Source organism: Polypterus senegalus, chromosome 3 (genome assembly GCF_016835505.1).
Source record: "Polypterus senegalus isolate Bchr_013 chromosome 3, ASM1683550v1, whole genome shotgun sequence".
Taxonomy (NCBI): Eukaryota; Metazoa; Chordata; class Cladistia; order Polypteriformes; family Polypteridae; genus Polypterus; species Polypterus senegalus.
Genome location: NC_053156.1, coordinates 127835638 through 127855985, shown reverse-complemented (window position 1 = coordinate 127855985; position 20348 = coordinate 127835638). Strand labels below are relative to the sequence as shown.

The 20348-nt window shown below is 37.7% G+C and overlaps 1 protein-coding gene across 5 annotated transcripts in view; it reads right to left on the bottom strand.

Moving 5' to 3' along the window:
• fig4a (FIG4 phosphoinositide 5-phosphatase a) overlaps nucleotides 1-20348 on the bottom strand; it is a 340932-nt gene that overhangs the window by 144350 nt on the left and 176234 nt on the right. For all 5 annotated transcript variants that reach the window (XM_039747917.1, XM_039747913.1, XM_039747915.1 and 2 more), the window contains exons 18-19: nucleotides 18310-18368; nucleotides 13918-14065 (exon numbers count right to left, since the gene is read on the bottom strand). In XM_039747917.1, the coding sequence (XP_039603851.1) occupies nucleotides 13918-14065; nucleotides 18310-18368 (207 nt within the window). The remainder of the gene's footprint in view (nucleotides 1-13917; nucleotides 14066-18309; nucleotides 18369-20348) is intronic.

Genomic DNA, 20348 nt, shown 5'->3' with positions numbered 1-20348 from the left:
TGGCGTAAGGCAACGCACAGTTCCACGGTAGCTCATACACTGCCGTATGCAAGTTCTCTGCTCGGTTTTACAGACTGACGGCACCCAGCGTCCAAGCAGTGCTACTGTTCCTGTGTGGTTTATCTTTCTTTTTCAGATCCACATCCCTGATGCGGCTTCATAAATACACTGAAATTAACCACATATTGTTTATTAGTTTAAAGCATCTGATTGTAATTAACCTGTAAAAATATAATGGTCTACAGAATGGTCAAACTATTCCAAATACCATAGCTGCTTTAGCTTTGTTACTCTCGCTGCACCTTCTTTTTCTTCTTACTGCTGCTCCCGTTAGGGGTTGCCACAGTGGATCATCTTTTTCCATATTACTCTCACTGCACCACTCGGAGCAGCTGATCGGAAAGAGAATTACCGGTATACAGCATCAAGCGCACACGCTGCCTCAGCCATGCTTCCTATTTGAACTGCTCCCACATGGCCAACGCTTCAAAACCTTTCCTGTACGGACCTTGCGGTTCAGAAAAGTTTCATCCTAAAAACTCTAAACGCACTCAATCAGTCCATCATGTGCTCCTTGTAGAACTGTTTGTACTTATAAGTACAATTACCTCCCTGTAAACTTGCACTACAGTTATAATATTGCACAACCTGAGACACTTTATAAAGCGCGTATTTACATATGATGACAATATCATTTTTAAGATGAAATGCAGCAAAATATGTTTATTATATTATACAGATAAAACTTAAACTTCATTTAAATAATCTATATTGTTAATAATAAAAGGACACGGTGTCGCTACGCTATTTTAGAGGAACACTGTATTAAAACTATAAAAACAGATTACAGATTAAACAAAAAATACGCACAGAGCGGCGCTAATAAAAATAACTTGGTTCCCATTCCAAATATCAATAACGCATATAGTATTCATCTCTGCCCCTCTGAACCATTAAATATGGCACTATTAAATGTTAGAGCTCTAACTAATAAGACTTTTTTTTATCAACAATCTTATTAGTGATAAAAAAAATAGATTTTATTGCACTAAGTGAAACGTGGCTTAGCTCAGATGGCGCAGCAGTTTTAATCGAATCTGCGCCTCCGGATTACAGTTTTACTCGTGCAGATCAGCAAAGAAAAAGAGGCAGGGCCTTGGCAAACATTTACTCGAGCTGGTTAAAATATAAAGATGTCAGTTTTGGTAAGTTCAAGTCCTTTGAGTATCTCGCCGTTGTTATCCAGGGAGATTCTCAAGTCCTAGTATTATCCGTGTATAGACCTCCAAAATTCAACGCGTCTTTTTTTGAGGAATTCTCTGACTTAATGTCAATTTTAATTACGAACTATGACACATTCCTAATAGTTGGCGACTTTAATTTTCATATAGATAATCAGTGTCACTTAAAGTAAAAAAATTTATGAACCTCCTGGACTCTTTTGATTTGAGACAGCTCATTAATCAGCCTACACATAAAGCAGGTCATACGTTAGACTTAGTATTACTAAAGGACTAAAAGTTGATATAAAGCAGATCATTGATATTGGTCTATCAGACCATTTTCTTCTACTTTTTAATATAGAAATAATGATAAAAAAACACCCATGAGAAGCATATTGTTAAAAAACGCTTCTTTGACTCAGCAGCAGCTTTAAAACTTACAAACATTCTAAGCAATCAGTCCGTTTATAGTGCCAACTATAATAGCGAGGATAATGTAAATAGTAAGGTGGAAAGATTTAATACTAAAGTGAGAGCTGCTGTTGACATAGTTGCACCTGAAAAGACAGTTAAAAAATCTTCTAGCATTGTTATACCATGGAAGACCCAAAGAGTGTTGGATTTAAAGAGAACATGCCGTAGAGATGAGCGTAAATGGAGGAAGACTAAATTAACTATCCACTATGAAATATTAAAAGTAAAAATAACAGAATACAATAACACTGTCCGTCTTGAGAGCGCTGCTATTTCTCTAAGATTATAAATAACAATGCTAGTAATCCCAGAGTCTTATTCTCTACAATTGATCGTCTACTAAACCCAGGTAACTCAAAGGAATGCCTCCTAAGTACTTCCAGTAAAACCTGTGAGGCTATTGCTGTATTTTTCAACCAAAAAATTAATGATATTAGAAATAACATAGTATATATCCCCAACACTAAGGATCCTCCTAAACCCCAGCATTCCGTTATAAACAAATTAAACTCTTTCACTAGGATAGATTTACCTGATTTACAAAAATAATATCTCAATTAAAACCCTCCACCTCGTCCTTGACCCAATACCAACAAATTTTTCAAAGAAGTATCAGGGTGCTAATTGATAATGTTCTTGACATAGTAAATTCGTCATTAGATACGGGGTCTTCCCAGACTGTCTTAAGACTGCTGTAGTTAAACCCCTACTTAAAAACATAATCTTGACCCTCGGCTCTTGAAAATTTTAGACCCATCTCTAACCTGCCTTTCTTAAGTAAAATTCTGGAGAAGGCAGTCATTATGCAGTTAAATGACCACCTCAATAAACATGCTATTCTTGATAAATTTCAGTTGGGTTTTAAAACAAATCACAGCACAGAAACTGCACTCGTTAAAGTAGTAAATGATTTGCGGGTAAATGCAGACAAGAGGCCATTTATGTGTTATCGTCCTCTTAGATCTGTGTGCCGCATTTGACACCATTGATCATAATATTCTTAGAAATCGCCTTAGTCAATGGGTGGGCCTCTCTGGCAGTGTCTTAAATTGGTTTGAATCCTACCTGGCAGAGAGAAAATTCTTTGTTAGTTGTGGTAATTACAACTCAAAGACACATGATATCCAATATGGTGTTCCACAAGGCTCTATCCTGGGTCCACTGTTATTCTCAATCTACATGCTTCCGTTAGGTCAGATTATCTCAGGGCACAACGTGAGCTACCACAGCTATGCTGATGACACACAGCTGTACTTATCAATAGCACCTGATGACCCCGATTCTCTTTATTCACTAACACAATGTCTGACTTGTATCTCAGAATGGATGAATAGTAACTTTCTTAAGTTAAATAAAGAGGAAACTGAAATCTTAGTGATTGGCAATAATGGATACAATGAGGCTATTAGAAATAAACTGGATACATTAGGATTAAAAGTCAAGACGGAAGTAAAAAGCTTAGGGGTAATTGTTGACTGTACAGTGGAACCTCGGTTCACGAACGTCCCAGTTCACGTACAACTCGGTTCACGACCAAAAAGATCGCCAAGCTTTTGCCTCGGTTCACAACCACACACTCGGTATACGAACAAGCCAGGTTCCCTTGTCTGCCTGCAAGCTGAGGAGAAAGAGAGAGAGAGAGAGAAAGAGCGAGCGAGCACGTGCCTGCTAGGGAGGGGGAGGAGGAGATTGCTTCACGTGTTTGCCTGCCTATCTGTAGGCTGTAGTGCAAGCAAACCATCCCCTCCCCACAGGCAGCCTGAGAGAGAAAGAGAGCTGCCATGCTTTTCATTTAAGCAAAGCCGCTCCTTGTTCATTGTTTTCAATAAGACGTGCACTCTCTTTGTGCTCTACAGTATTTCGTGTGCTTTTGCAGTTAACTATGGCTTCTAAGCAAATGGAGAGTGGTCAGAAGAAAGTTTTGAAGAAAATTGAAATCGAAGTAAAGAAAGAAATTACAAAAGGTGGAAAAACTGTGTACCAGTTTACTCATTTACCAATCGGAGAACCCTCGTGCTTTCAAGCAGCATAATGTAAACAAAGCCAGACTGCCAGTAATGTGGAGGGTCACAAGAACGTTCTTTTTGGAATGGCTGCATGAGGCTTTCACTCCCACCAGCTAAACGCACCAGAAACCCAAGAAATCACAAGAGAGAAAACACCTGAAGGAAAACACTTCATGCCAGAACTCGTTTCATGCAAGGTTAGTTTTCTTGGTGGTTTTTGTATTACGGATTTTTCAAAAGTAATTTTTTTAGTTCATAATGCGATTTGTTGCAATGTTATTTTTTTTCAAATGTTCGCTTTTTTCCTTGTGCTTAAAACTCATGAAAGGTTTACAGATGGAGTTTTTCATAGCGCGATTAGGTACGATGTTACATTTCTCTTTTTCAAATGTTCGCTTTTTTCCTTGTGCTTAAAACTCATTAAAATTGTTTATATGGAGGACTTCATCGTGTGATTTGTTGCAATGTTACTTTTTTGGTTGCTTGCGAGTTAGTTTTTAAATGAAGTTCGGATTTGTGCGATGTTTTTTTTTCTGCTGTGCTTAAAACTCATTTTAAAAACATTGTTTACAGCGATCAGGCTTTAGGTTTAATAGCGTGATCTCCTGCAATCTTACTTTTTTGTTTGCTTGTGAGTTGGTTTTTGCAAGCGCTTCGATTTTTTTCTGCTGTGCTTAAAAGTCATTTTAAAAATGCTGCTGAGCACGTGCTACAGAGAGATTAGAGAGCCGGGCAGCTGACAGGGAAGGGATTGGGGGGACGGATAGGTGTGTGTGTGTGTGTGTGTGTGTGTGTGTGTGCGCTCGCGCTACACAGAGAGAGAGCTCGTGAGCCAGCCTGCTCCTGTAGCTGAGGTAGGGAGGGGCTTTGGTGGTGTGTGTGCTACAGAGAGAGAGCGCGTGAGCGAGCCAGCTCCTGTAGCTGATCAGGGAGCCTGGGTGTTTTGTGTCAGTGTTATTCAATGTTTTTTACATTAGTTTACTATTACACTGTGGATTCTATGGTGTAATTAACTATATTTGTGCTTAATCTTTACATATTTTTACATATTTACATACAGTTTGTACGGTCTGGAACGGATTAATTGTATTTACATACAATCCTATGGGGGAAACTGCTTCGGTTCACGACCAACTCGGTTTACGACCAAAGTTCTGGAACGAATTATGGTCGTGAACCGAGGTTCCACTGTAATCTGAATTTTAAATCATATATTAATCAGATCACTAGGACAGCATTTTTTCACTTAAGAAACATAGCTAAAGTTAGACCTCTTATATCACTGAAAGATGCTGAGAAATTAGTTCACGCGCTTGTTTTCAGTCGACTAGATTACTGTAACGCAATCCTCTCAGGACTACCCAAAAAAGACATAAATCGTTTGCAACTAGTGCAGAATGCAGCTGCTAGAATCCTAACTAGGAAAAGAAAATCCGAGCATATTTCTCCAGTTTTAATGTCGCTGCACTGGTTACCTGTGTCATTCAGGATTGACTTTTAAAATTCTGCTTATGGTTTATAAAGCCTTAAATAATCTCGCCCCATCTTATATATCGGAATGTTTGACACCTTATATTCCAAATCGTAACCTCAGATCCTCAAATGAGTATCTCCTTAGAATTCCAAGAACAAAACTTAAAAGTGGTGAGGCGGCCTTCTACTGTTATGCACCTAAAATCTGGAATAGCCTGCCAATAGGAATTCGCCGGGCTGATATGGTGGAGCACTTTAAAAAACTGCTGAAAACACATTATTTTAACATGGCTTTCTCATAATTTCACTGTACTCAAAATCCTGATACTCTATATCTCCAACTCATTATAATAACTGTTCATGGTGGCTATAAATTCTGTACTAACCCCTACTCTCTCTTCTGTTTCCTTTTCCGGTGTCCTACTCAAAGCACTGTGATGTTCCAACAATGATGAATGGATTAAAAGCCAGAAGTCTGTATGACCATCAATATCAAGTGACTCCGTGAAAACCCTAACTACAAAGAGGACTATTTCATTTATGTTAGGTAGAATGCCCAGAGGGGACTGGGCGGTCCCGTGGCCTGGAACCCCTGCAGATTTTATTTTTTTTCTCCAGCTGTCTGGAGTTTTGTTTCTGTTTTTCTGTCCACCCTGGCCATCGGACCTTACACCTTTTCTATGTTAACTAATGTTGTCTTATTTTAATTTCTTATTTTGTCTTTTATTTTTCATTTCTTCAGTATGTAAAGCCCTTTGAGCTACTTTTTGTATGAAAATGTGCTATATAAATAAATGTTGTTGTTGTTACAGAGATGATTGTGTGGCAATTGGGTATTTGGAGAAAGAAAAGTAAGGACAGGAATTGTGGTTAGTACATTTGAAAGAGACAGTACTGCTGCAATAAATTATTTTTATCAAAGGTTGCGCACAATCACTGCACCACCGTGTTCCCATGTTTAATAACATGCTTTAACTCTTTGAATCATGAAAATTATATCAAGTATACATCTCAGTATTTTAATTATTCAGAGAGCTGTAATATTACGAATGTAATGGATTCTGTGTCCTGTCGGAGAAAGACAAAGCACGGAAGCACGTAGTGATTCACATAAATAGAGCACACAGAAGATCAAATACAAAAGAAAGTATTTAACGTGCTACTTTAGTTATGATGGGATTTTAGAAACTAGTAAATTAAACAATTTTAAGATGAAGTTTATGATGTTCTACTTTAATGACAAAATAAACTACGTGATTAAAGTGGAAATTTCGAGATTAAAGTTGACATTTTATGCTTTTTTCCCACTGTGTACCCTAATTTCATAAAAACTTTCATAAAAACTTAGAAGGTGGGCTACGACTCGGCTTTGATATCTGACAACTTCTTTTTTTATTTCGGGCACTGTGCGACTTTGTGAACTTGAGCTTTCGAGTTTTTCTGACGCACTATGTCACTCGATCAACTTCCTTTTCTTGTTTATACCACTGTTTAAACAAACATATAGTACGTTTCTCCTTGCCTCCACTTGGTGTTCGCTGAAATTGTTCTATTTTTCCTCGTTGTTTTGCCATTGTCTTTTCACAGAACACTGAGCTTAAGGGCTATGTATATTGATTTACATATTCAAAGAGGAGTAATTCTGGGTGGAGACGGGGCGGGACAGCAGGTGTGTGCACGTGCACGCTAATTTCCACACTGACTGGGATTTACGTAGCGGAAGAACGTGGAAGTTGGCGAACACACAGATATATGCATCTGGATTTTTTTGTGCATAAGTACATTTCCACTTTTGTGCTTACATCATGTTATAGTGCAAATTCTAGGCATGCCAATATGCATGAGCCCCCTGGTTTTAAATGGTGACAACATTAAGGTAAAATTATTTCCAATACTTGGTATCATAATTTCTTACAATCCAGTGTGGATGAGCATACCGATTTACTCAGAAATACATTCAAGTCTTTTTCCATCAATTTAAAAAAATAGCATAGGTTCATTTATAAATCACTATAACCAAAATCAACATCAAATTACTTAGTGATAGACAGAACTGGGATGCCAGAAATGGAATTTACAAATATGGAAGTAATACAGACTGAATCTGCTGAATGAGGAGAAATACTGACTTTATATATTCAGAAACAAGTTTTGACTTTATATATACCGACGCTGACTTTATATAATCAAGTTTTGACTGTATACAGTGGGATGCAAAAGTTTGGGCAACCTTGTTAATAGTCATTATTTTCTTGTATAAATCATTGGTTGTTACGATAAAAAATGTCAGTTAAATATATCATATAGGAGACAGTGATATTTGAGAAGTGAAATGAAGTTTATTGGATTTACAGAAAGTGTGCAATAATTGTTCAAACAAAATCAGGCAGGTGCATAAATTTGGGCACCGTTGTCATTTTATTGAATCCAAAACTTTTAGAACTAATTATTGGAACTCAAATTGGCTTGGTAAGCTCAGTGACCCCTGACCTACATACACAGGTGAATCCTATAATGAGAAAGAGTATTTAAGGGGGTCAATTGTAAGTTTCCCACCTCCTTAAATTTTCTCTGAAGAGTAGCAACATGGGGGTCACAAAACAACTCTCAAATGACCTGAAGACAAAGATTGTTCACCATCATGGTTTAGGGGAAGGATACAGAAAGCTGTCCCAGAGATTTAAGCTGTCTGTTTCTACAGTTAGGAACATATGGAGGAAATGGAAGACCACAGGCTTAGTTCAAGTTAAGGCTTGAAGTGGCAGACCAAGAAAGATTTCGGATAGACAGAAGCGACGAATGGTGAGAACAGTCAGAGTCAACCCACAGACCAGCACCAAAGACCTACAACATCATCTTGCAGCAGATAGAGTCACTGTGCATCGTTCAACCATTCGGCGCACTTTACACAAGGAGATGCTGTATGCGAGAGTGATGCAGAGGAAGCCTTTTCTCTGCCCACAGCACAAACAGAGCCGCTTGAGGTATGCTCAAGCACATTTGGACAAGCCAGCTTCATTTTGGAATTAGGTGCTGTGGACTGATGAAACTAAAATTGAGTTATTTTGGCATAACAAGGGGCGTTATGCATGGAGGAAAAAGAACACAGCATTCCAAGAAAAACACCTGCTACCTACAGTAAAATATGGTGGTGGTTCCATCATGCTGTGGGGCTGTGTGGCCAGTGCAGGGACTGGGAATCTTGTCAAAGTTGAGGGACGCATGGATTCCACTCAGTATCAGCAGATTCTGGAGACCAATGTCCAGGAATCAGTGACAAAGCTGAAGCTGCGCCGGGGCTGGATCTTTCAACAAGACAATGACCCGAAACACTGCTTAAAATCCACTAAGGCATTCATGCAGAGGAACAAGTACAACGTTCAGGAATGGCCATCTCAGTCCCCAGACCTGAATATAATTGAAAATCTGTGGTGTGAGTTAAAGAGAGCTGTCCATGCTCAGAAGCCATCAAACCTGAATGAACTAGAGATGTTTTGTAAAGAGGAATGGTCCAAAATATCTTCAACCACAATCCAGAATCTCATTGGAACCTACAGGAAGCGTTTAGAGGCTGTAATTTCTGCAAAAGGCGGATCTACTAAATATTGATTTCATTTCTTTTTGTGGTGCCCAAATTTATGCACCTGCCTGATTTTGTTTGAACAATTATTGCACACTTTCTGTAAATCCAATAAACTTCATTTAACTTCTCAAATATCACTGTGTGTGTCTCCTATATGATATATTTAACTAACATTTTTTATTGTAACAACCAACGATTTATACAGGAAAATAATGACTATTAACAAGGTTGCCCAAACTTTTGCATCCCACTGTATATTCGGGAATGACTTTATATATACAAGTTTTGACTTTATATAGTTAAATTTAGTCATCATTGCATAACTTTTTCTTTACCATAGAAATTTAAAGACTAAATTCAACTTCCATTCCTAACAAAGATATTTCTGGCGACTAAATAGAACCTACTTATATCCAAATTCGAGCTATTGAGCTGTCGCCTGCCTGCCTGAATAAGTCACCCTCATGGCTAGTGGCGGAAAAGTTATAAAATGGAAGGAGAATTACACTGAGTATGGCTTTACCAAAACAATTATTGATGGCGAATCGATTATTCATAAAGCTTCAATAGGTGATCTGTTTTTCTGTGTTAACCTCATATTTTTTCATACTTCTTCTCAAATCAAGGGGGTGCGAGGGTAAAATGAATCGGGAAGCGCTTGATCAATGTAATCGGTGTACCAGGAAATCATGCATTGACAAAAGTTCCCTTGCTTGTAATGCAAAGTGTGATTAAATGCGTGATTTTTAACGCGTTATGGAGCACATGCATTGAAGCTTCTCAGCTGTGCTTGTGCTAAGAAAAGGAAACATTTTAAAAATAACGTAACACAATTGTCAATGTAACCTTTTGTAAGTAGTGCCTGGAGGATTCAGTGTGGAGAAACTGTAGAGATAGCTTGTGTATTACTTGTGGATTTTTCTGTATTTGGTGACAGCGTCACAAAGTCGCTTCCGTAACACTGCATTAGCTGCGGAGCTCAGCTCAGAGCGAAATGACGTGAATGGGAGGGGAGATGATGACGTGACTCCCCCACCCGCCTTAACTGTCAAACCCCCACAAACACAGTCACTCGGAATTTACATAAGCACAGCCCTTCACCTGCAATTTTAACTTAGTTACAAAGTGATCAAAACTCGTTTATATCCTGCGTCCTGCGTACATTAAACTTGTATCCCGCATTACCCATGGGCATGACAAACGCCAGCGGCAGCCTGTCTATGAACTTAATTTAAACTTTAGGTTTACACCGTGTTTTGTTTCCGAAGTAGCAGCACTCATGAATATGGTTGTATATGTCACTCGCTCGATTCTTATTGTTTCGCTGCCTTCTCAATTATATAATGCATGTTTTCTTCAGCGCTTTTTGGAGCTCTTCCTGGTTTTCTACGTACTGCGTTGACAGTCAGTTCACGTGATTACGTGGGCGGCGTGATGATGTCACACGAAACTCCGCCCCCCCACGGCTTTCGAGCTCAACTCCATTGCAGTATATGGAGAAAAATAGCTTCCAGTTATGACCATTACGTGTAGAATTTCGAAATGAAACCTGCCCAACTTTTGTAAGGAAGCTGTAAGGAATGAGCCTGCCAAATTTCAGCCTTCTACCCACACGGGAAGTTGGAGAATTAGTGATGAGTCAGTGAGTCAGTCAGTCAGTGAGTGAGTGAGGGCTTTGCCTTTTATTAGTATAGATGATAGCAAAAAGAAAAATGAATTGACACAGAAGACACAATAATGGAAAGATGGTCTATAAATATTCTATTTCTTGCACTGATATACTGAATAAGGTTGCCCATCTAAAACAGAGACACAGGGCTGTTGTTAAAACCACTTCTTAGATAAACTGATCTGTAATTTTATATGTAGTTGCAGGCAGGTTGAGTTTGGTGGTGCATCAACTCCAACTAAAAGATCTGCTTTCTGTCTATATTTGAGAGTAACCAGGCCTTCTTATTTTGCTAATTTATTATGTAATAACAAGTACCACTTCAAGATTCTGTTTGATACAATATCTAGCATTGTTTCTCCAGACCTATATAATACTTTTGTCACTTTAAACAGTAATTATGATGGCTTTCTTAAATATTTTGTTAGTAAAGTCACAGAGGGTGGACCTAATTTTCCATCAATATCTACTTCTTTAGGAGCATCCATGCTCTTTATTTTTCAATTCTTTCAATGTAGTGCCTCTTGATGAATTAGTGTATCTGATTAGGAAAATTAAACAATCCATCAGCACTTTAGATGTTTAACCAGCTTCATTGCTTTTAAAGATCCTTGACTCTATTTGCCCCAGTCTGGTATCAGAAATTAATTGCTCTCTGCAGTCTGTCTGTATCCCTAGCTATTTTAAACAGGCTGTTGATCATCTTTTATTGAAAAAAACAAATCTTCCATTCCTAAAAGTTATAGGCCCATCTCTAAACTTCCATTTTTCACAAAAATTTTACAAAAGGTTGTTGACCTTCACCTCATATTTATTTGATAGGAGTTTCTCCATCTATGTGGGTAATATACTTCTGCTTTTGTTTCTTTGTCTTGTGGGGTGCCTCAAGGATCAGTCCTTGAATTTATTTTGTTTTCATTATATGTTTCGTCCAGCTTAACATATCAGTTCTATTAATGGTATCTCCTACCATTTTTATGCTGATAATATTCAGCTTTATTGTTCTCTTAAGCCAGAACAACTGCACAAGTTGTCTTCTTTGGTTGACTGTCTGAAGGAGGTCAACAATTGGCTACTAGCCAAGTACTTAAAGCTAAGTGCTCAGAAACTGGAGGTTTTAAACTTGGCATCCTCTCCCTAATCTGCACCCAGCAGTTACTTAAAACATTTCTACTATCTACACTTCTTCTCATGAATTCCCATGCAATTTAGATGTCATATTTGATCAATCGCTTAGTTTTGATGAAGAAGTCATTTATTTTTTTCATTTAAGAAAAGTATCCAAGTTGAGATCTGCTTTTACCAGGGTTGAGATAGAAATGCTCATCATGGCTGGATTATTGCAATACCATCTTTACCTGTCTAAATAAGTTCATCAAACTGTGATCTGCTCAGTTAGATCTCCTTACTGTTCCTCGTAGCAGATTAAAGGCATGTGGGGCTTGCACATTTCAGGCCATTGCTCCTAGGTTTTGGAACAGTCTTCCACAGACATCGAGAATAGCAGAATCTATTTAATTGTTTAAGTGTCAACTTAAGATACATTTGTTGAGACAGGCATTTATGTAGCACTGCCATCTATGGGTGTCTTTTATATTGTCTTTGTTTGTATGTTGCTTTGATATTTAATTTTATGCTATGTTTTATTGTTCAGCACTTTGTGACCTTTGTCTGTGATAGGCACCTTATAGATACATTTTTACTTACTTACTAACTAAATCAAATCCTTAACTAGGAATAAAAAAAGACCAAAGGGATGTTTTAAAGCTAAGATTAAAAAATAAAGTAAATGTATTAGAAGGAATTTCCTTCAATCCAAGGCTAGGTACAAAAAATATAGCAGAATTTTAGTACTAGTTTGAAAGTAGTGATAGGAGACTTGGTTGAAACTGTGTGAGAATATTGATGGAACATATGTAAAACTGACATATGTACATGACTGATAATGCATGTGATTAAATGTCTTCATTGAAGTAGTTCAGAAGAAAGTACTAAAGTTTAGCTAGTAAAGTGCTACTCTATATGTGAATGTGGTAGACATGGAGGTGGTTGTAAGGGTGTGATGTTCTAGGAAGAGTTTCTTGATAGTCGCCAAATATTCTGACCTCTAAACAAGCATATCATGCATTGAAATAAAGGCATGTAAAATATATGAAATTACTTTTTCGTATCTGAGTGAGGAAGACAATAAAGCAAAGTTAAAAAAAAATAGCTTAAAGAACTGTTAGTTGGAAAAGCAGGACTTTTACTGAGTAAGATGAAGGCAAATACAGAGCTAAGTAAGAAGGCTGGCGATTCCAAACCTAAGGGGGTTATTGATAAGGGAAGTGAGACAGAGTACAGGAGTCAGGTGAAGAACATTTTTTCTTGGTGTAAAAAGAATTGCCTACATCTTAAGATGAGCAAAACCAAGGAACTAGTTATTGACATTCGCTGCACTAAGGAGTCTCTATGCTCAGTCACTATTCAGGGAGTAGATGTCAAGGTGGTGTGCTCCTGCAAATACTTGGGGGTCCACATCAAAGGCAGGCTGAACTTGTCTTGAACCATATAAGAAAGGGCAGTGCAGGTTCTTTTTCCTAAGGAGACTGCATTCCTTTAATGTAGGAAGTGACATCTTTCATATATTCTACAACTCTGAGATGGAGAGTGCAATTTACTACACTGTGGTGTGTTTTTCTGGAAACATAACTTCAAGGCCCACCAAATTAAAAAAAGCTAATTAAAAGGGCAGGATCAGTTATGGGATGCACTCTGTACCCCCTTGAAGGTAGTAGCAATACACAGGATTAAAACAAAACTGAATACCATTATTAACAATGCTTCACATCCTCTCTCTGACCCGCTAACACAGAGTACTTTCAGCCAGCGAATTATTTAGCACATGTGGGTCCCAAAATGCTACTGAGGCTTGTTAATACCAAAAGCAATATGCCTGCATAATACCGCAATGTGACTGTGGTTGCCAAGTCATATGTTTTCTTAAATCTTCCTCTTTTTTAGTCATTCTGGTATGTGTTCAAAATATAGTGTGTGTGGGTATACATATATATAAATAAATATATATTGATCAGTCTATTTATGTATTTATTTATTTAAAGTTTTTGCAAAAAGCCATATTTTCCCTGGGAACAAATAAAGTATCCATCTATCAATCTGACACATATACTTACCACAGTATTTCTTTATGCATAATCATCTGTCACTTTACCTTCAAATCTCTTCAAATAACTTCTAGGTATATAGAGGCATTAGAATTAAATTACCAATACATTTAGTAAATCTGTATCATTTTGTGAAAAATGTAAGGATTTTGAACAAGGCCACATGAGAAATGAAAAAAGGTTAAGGTAAGTAAGGCATAATTATATAAAAATGTTTAAGTGCAATTTATTCTCATCCTAAAATCCAGGAATTTTTCATACTATTAGAATATAAATTTATTTACTGTCTTTAAGTAGGCAAAAAAGAAAATACATAATAACATACCTTGCTGAATTAGTCATAGAGAGACAAAAAGATTCATCAAAACAATTGAGTTCATAGGGTCTAAAAAATTCGGTGTATATATCAATACTTTCATCGTACTTGTTGAATCTTTTGATTGTCAGCTTCTTTCTGTTTTCTGTACATAAAACTAAATATGGAAAAAAAGACCACACAGTTATATATTTAATCATGCACAACATCATATTTTCCACAATTGCACAAGAAAAAATAACTGTATTTTTAAAATACCAACCATTCATTGTTTCCTGTCTTGGTAGTCAAAACTTTAGTCTACTATCAACTTCCAGTTATGCATTGCATCAAACAAAAGACAGTTAATTTAAAATAAAATTCTTTGGAAAAGAAAATCGTTTTACATTGGAAGAATATGTCCAGAAGAAAATAAGCATTGAAATAAAAAAACTGCAACACACCCTGATGCAATAATTAAAAGAAATATTAGGTTTCTGTATAACATGAGATCTAAGTCCCTTTTCCTAATAAGTTACCAACAGCTTTGACACTGAATGTTTCCATATTTCTTGCTGTAAAAATAATTTATGGATATATTGTACAATGCAATCTATTAATATATTGCATATACAGTACATAGTTCTGCATTCTCTCCCAAACAATATTTAATTTGATGTAAAATTCCCCATCTAAAAATTCAGTTTTATTAATTTGTTTTGTGGTACCATCTGGTTCACCCACCATGAACTTCCATATGAATTGAAAGTAAAGTATAATGGCAATTTTAGATGCTGAATTTCAGCTGTCTTCATATTCCAATTATTTTATAAAAATACCCTTAAATGAAAGTATGTAATGTACACTTTAATCATGTCTGAATTTTTTGATTTGTAAACAGAAGGATAAATCAAGGAAAAATGTATCTTTGTCCCAAGCATTATAGTGGGTACATTACTGTAAATTCATATACAATCGGGTTACAACCGAAAAGTTTGCCAAACTTTTGTATCTGTTCACGACCACACACTTGGGTGACGAACAAGCCAGTTTCCCTTCTGGTTCGTAAGCAGCGATGATTTCCGCATGTGTTTAGTCTCTCCCTGTGCATTCACTGTGAACTCTTTGTGCTCTATTTCGTTTCCCTTCCGGTTCGTACACGCCAATGATTTCTGCATGTGTTCAGTCTCTCCCTGTACTGTATACATTGTTCTCAGAGCATCACATAGAGGGACTATCCCTCAAAACTGTAACCTCCTCTCAACCCAGCTTCCTCCTGTGGTATAGTGGGTCCACAGCTCCCGTCAAAAAGGCCAGTTTTAATAAATAATCACCTCACTCGTAGCTTAGTGAGGGGGTGTGGTGGTGTGTGGCCGAAGCGGTTCCTGAGGAGTTCGTGATGTGGGCGTTTCTCACTGAAGTGCACAGGTGAGAAGCGCTCCGCATCCATAATTGTTCCCAGGAGCTGCTGATTGCCACGACTACCACGTCCTCTTCATAATTAGAAGCGCGAGTCGGCTAAAGGGAAAAAGAAGAGAACAGGAAAGAACAGGAAGTTGCAGGAGAAGGCAGGAAGCAGGAGGAGAAACCAGGTGCAGGGGAGAGAGAGAGAGAGAGAGAGAGAGAGAGCGAGCGAGCGAGCGCAGGCTCACGTGCAGCTGAGCAGGGAGCCTGGGTGTTTATTCAATGTTTTTACATTTAGTTTACTATTACACTGTGCATTCTATGGGGATATAAAAATTGATTTTCACATTAAAATATAGAATAGTAAAATAAACGGAGTTCTGAAAATTAGGTGATAATGCTGGCATACACATCATGAAAGAGTCATGGTAGTATTAATTCAATAATAAATGGGAAAATTATTTTACTCCAGTTCGTTTCGAAAAAATGTTTTACTAACGTTTAAAGGTATTTCTAATTCTTTATTGTAAACAATGCTTTATGTGTTCTTAATTTAAAACAGAAATGTCACAGTTAAAAAGTTTTTATGATACCAATATCTCTGTCATGCAAACTCGCAGATAACCTTTGCTGTACCTCACTGAAGTTCCTTGTTCTTAGGTAAAGTTATTGAATGGATTTTGGCTGGGCCATTTAAGCTTGCTATAGCAGTTTTGCGATTACAATTTGGCTGCAATGTATAGCTTAAGGTGTGTGTGGGTATTATGTTAAACTGCATCCGCACTGGAAATGTTCCTCCAACTTGCAGGGAGGACTTGGGGGTTGGTGGCAGGATTAGCACTCCAGCCACCATAAAAAAAAACTTCACACAGCTCCAAAATTACAGACAGGACTTTTTGTGCTCAGTGGGAGTAGCTTTGCTGCACTTGCATTATGAAGGGGATGTGGGAAAAGCTCTCAGGAGCCTCATCCCAGGAAGAGTCAAAACTGCCAAAGAGCCAATGGGGTCAAGCCTGCTGAAGGTCAGAACTGGTGTGCTGCTGAGGCAGTGCCCAGTTTGTGAATTCTGAGCACAGGCTTGTTGCTACTCTGAATATCCAGCTTATGTCCAGTAGGTTACTACCTACTAGGAGAATGAGGCTGGACCTGGCCAGACTCCAAGATCAGGTTGTTTCTAACGAGTTTACACACAGTTTGTGTGAGGAACTTACAGAGTTGGGTGCGACTGCTGATTCCAATGTGATGTAGGATACCGTCCATGATAAGACCATGAAGGTTACGAAGGGTTGTCTTGGTGTTATCAGTGTGTTATCACTTCCTAGAAAGAGGTGTTCCAACTTGCAGGGCATTCTGGATATCAACGAGAGGAGTCGCATTTCATGGTTTGTTGGAAACTCTGGTGTACACCGGGAACTCAGAATGATGGCTGTAAGGGCTCTGAGCGGAGATAAGGAGGTGTTTGTTAGAGGAATCTGTGAGCAGGTGACACACCATCTATGGTCTAGTGACCCATGCCCTGCTTACAGAGGAATCGAAGCATTACACACATCCTAATCTGTTCCTTGTAGAGTTGCAGTCAGGACAGGTGATGGAATGATCCTTACAGATAACACTATATTTTTTGACCCACTGGGATAGCTACTTTGAGCAGCTGTTTAAAGCTGATCCTCCGGCTAGGATGCTGGACATCTCTGGGTCTACATTTCTTGAGGCTTATCCTCCATGGACTGGGTGTTGCACAGAGTCGTGGGGTCCAGCGGCTGTGGGGCATCTGTTGGTAAAATAAGATTCAATCATCTTGACTTTGCCAATGATGCTGTGATCTTCATAGAGTCAATGGAGGCCTTGATTGGGGCTCTCAAGAGACTAAGCGAGGAGTCAAAGTGTCTGGGCTTGTGAGTGTACGGGATAAAAAAACAAAATTCAGGCCTTTAATGACTTCTTGGGCACAGCCATCAGCAGTGTGTCTGTCTGCAAAGAGAATGTCAACCTTGTCGAGAGGTTTACTTACCTTGGCAGTGACATTCATGTCTTTGATGACTTTTCCTATGAAGACAGCAGATGAATTAAGCAAGCATGATGGGTCACAAGGTTGCTGGAAAGGGGTGTGTGGTGCTCACGATATCTTTGTAAAAGGACGAAGGTCCAAGTCTTTAGAGTCCTGGAGCTTCCTGTTTTGTTATATGGTTGCGAGACATGTATGCTATCCAGTGACCTGAGACAAAGACTGGACTCCTTTGGTACTGTGCCTCTTCGGAAAATGCTTGGGCACCACTAATTTGACTTTGTGTTGAATGAGTGGTTGCCCACAGAGTCCCAAATGAGACACATTACTTGCATTGTGAGGTTGTGTCAGTTTTGGCACTATGGCCATGTGCCGCAAATCCCCAAGGGTGAATCGGCTCACAGGATCCTCACATAACACCTGGTTGTGGCAGCTGGATGGTCAATTCCGAAGGGAGAGACTGGACTGTGTGTCTGCCTAGGGGGTTGACAACAAGAATCCTGAGCTGTTTCGTCATGTGGTGGGTGTAGCAACATGTTATACCAGTGCATGCTCGCCATCCTGACTTGACCTGTGTTATTATTGCTTAGTTTATCAAGTAAGGACATCATATACTACACACAAATATCACTGAGGAAACTTAACAGCATTTTTCAACAACAACATTCCAGTACAGAACCACTGGTCTGTATTCCAGAATGTCTGCTCACATTTGGGAATTTTTTTAACATATTTATTGACCAAATTGTATGCCAATTCAAAGTATTTTAGCTGTCATACTTTTAATATATTTATTTACTGCTTTTATCCATAGTTTTGTTTTTGGCTATTAGGCCTCACTGTATCTTTTTTCTTGTGAAATAAAAAATAATATAAATTATCAACTCATTCAAACAGATAATATCCAGAATGCATTATCTTTGAAAATATACTGGATACAATAAAATCAAGAACTAAATCATAAATGATACCTGAAATTTACATTTAATTAAAGACAGAAGAGAGCAACATACCTTCATCATAAGGGAGTGGCAAATAGGGCAAAACTGCAGGAGTCCACCAGTAAGTATAACTATAATAAAAACATATAATTATTTACACTCTGTTTTCCTAATGAATGGTCTGACTTTATTCACATTTTTTTCATATTTTAACATGCAGGACTTCCAGCATTTAAAACTATATACATAATATAGTTATACAACATAATATTTCATTTTAAATTTATTCAAAGAGAGTAAGAAATAAGAGTATTACACTTTCATTCATAAAATGTAAAATCAATTTTTCATAAAGAAACTTTAGGCAGAATATTTAAGTTTTCTTCTCAACATTTACAATTTTCTTTAGTCCAAAAAGTATTTATTTCAGTGATTCTCAGGTAGTATCTTCCTGCTCATCTCTACCCCTCAAATTAACAAGCAACTGGAGAGTAACATAAAGTAAATAAATCATGATTATGGTAAATACTTTATTACTCTTGATGTTACTTATTCAAAAATACTAAAACAGAAGTTGTACTTTTCTTACCTTGAAATTATTTTACATATGCACAATTCCTGCTTACATTTTTGTGGAAGAAGTAAAAACACATTTGCTTACAGTACACTTATGGAATGAATGTGCTATAAAGAACACTTACATTTAACACCATCAAAATAGGTATATTTTGTTTTGGTTACAATTATGCATTACCAGTATGTATTATTTTAGATGAAATGTGCTTTTGAGGGAATAAAACGGAAGTATTTTTATCAACATTTTAACAGGACAGATTTAAAGTTGCAAACTGATGCAAAAGGAATACCTTATTGTACCTCAGGAATAGAATTATTCATGACTAGCAAAATACCCACGCTTGGCAGCGGAGAAGTAGTGTGTTAAAGAAGTAAAGAAAAAGAAAAGGAAACATTTTGAAAATAACGTAACATGATCGTCAATGTAATTGTTTTGTCACTGTTATGAGTGTTGCTGTCATATATATATATATATATATATATACCAAAATACCCGAGCTTCGCAGCGAAGTCGTGTGTTAAAGAAGTTATGAAAAAGAAAAGGAAACAATTTAAAAATAACGTAACATGACTGTCAAAGTAATTGTTTTGTGTATTTGGCGGCAGCGTTACGAAGTTGTTTTTGTCTAGCTGCATCAGAAAATGTACCACGACGTCTGACACGCCTCCTTTTTACTGTTTTCTCACAGCTTGGATTGCTGCTGTCATAATCGGTTTGAGTCTACATACATATATATATATATATATATATATATATACATACATATATATACACATACATATCTTCATATCTATATACATATATACATATATACATATCTACACACACACACACATATATATATATATTTACACACATACCTATCTACATCATATATACACACACATACATACAGTACATACACACACACAAATTATATATGTTATATATAAACTGCTCAAAAAAATTAAGGGAACACTTTGAAAACACATCAGATCTCAATGGGAAAAAGAAATCCTCCTGGATATCTATACTGATATAGACTGGGTAATGTGTTAGGAACGAAAGGATGCCACATCGTTTGATGGAAATGAAAATGATCAACCTACAGAGCCCTGAATTCAAAGACGCCTGAAAATCAGAGTGAAAAAATTATGTGGCAGGCTAGTCCATTTTGCCAAAATTTAATTGCAGCAACTCAAAACTGTACGCAGCGCTTTGTATGGCCCCTGTGTTCTTGTATACATGCCTGACAACATTGGTGCATGCTTCTAATGAGATGACAGATGGTGTTGTGGGGGATCTCCTCCCAGATCTGGACCAGGGCATCACTGAACTCCTGGACAGTCTGAGGTGCAACCTGGTGGCATTGGATGGACCAAAACATAATGTCCCAGAGGTGTTCTATTGGATTTAGGTCAGGAAAGTGTGGTGGCAAGTCAATGGTATCAATTCCTTCATCCTCCAGGAATTGCCTGCATACTCTCACCACATGAGGCCAGGAATTGTCGTGCACCAGGGCACCAGGAGCCACTGTACCAGCATAGGGTCTGAC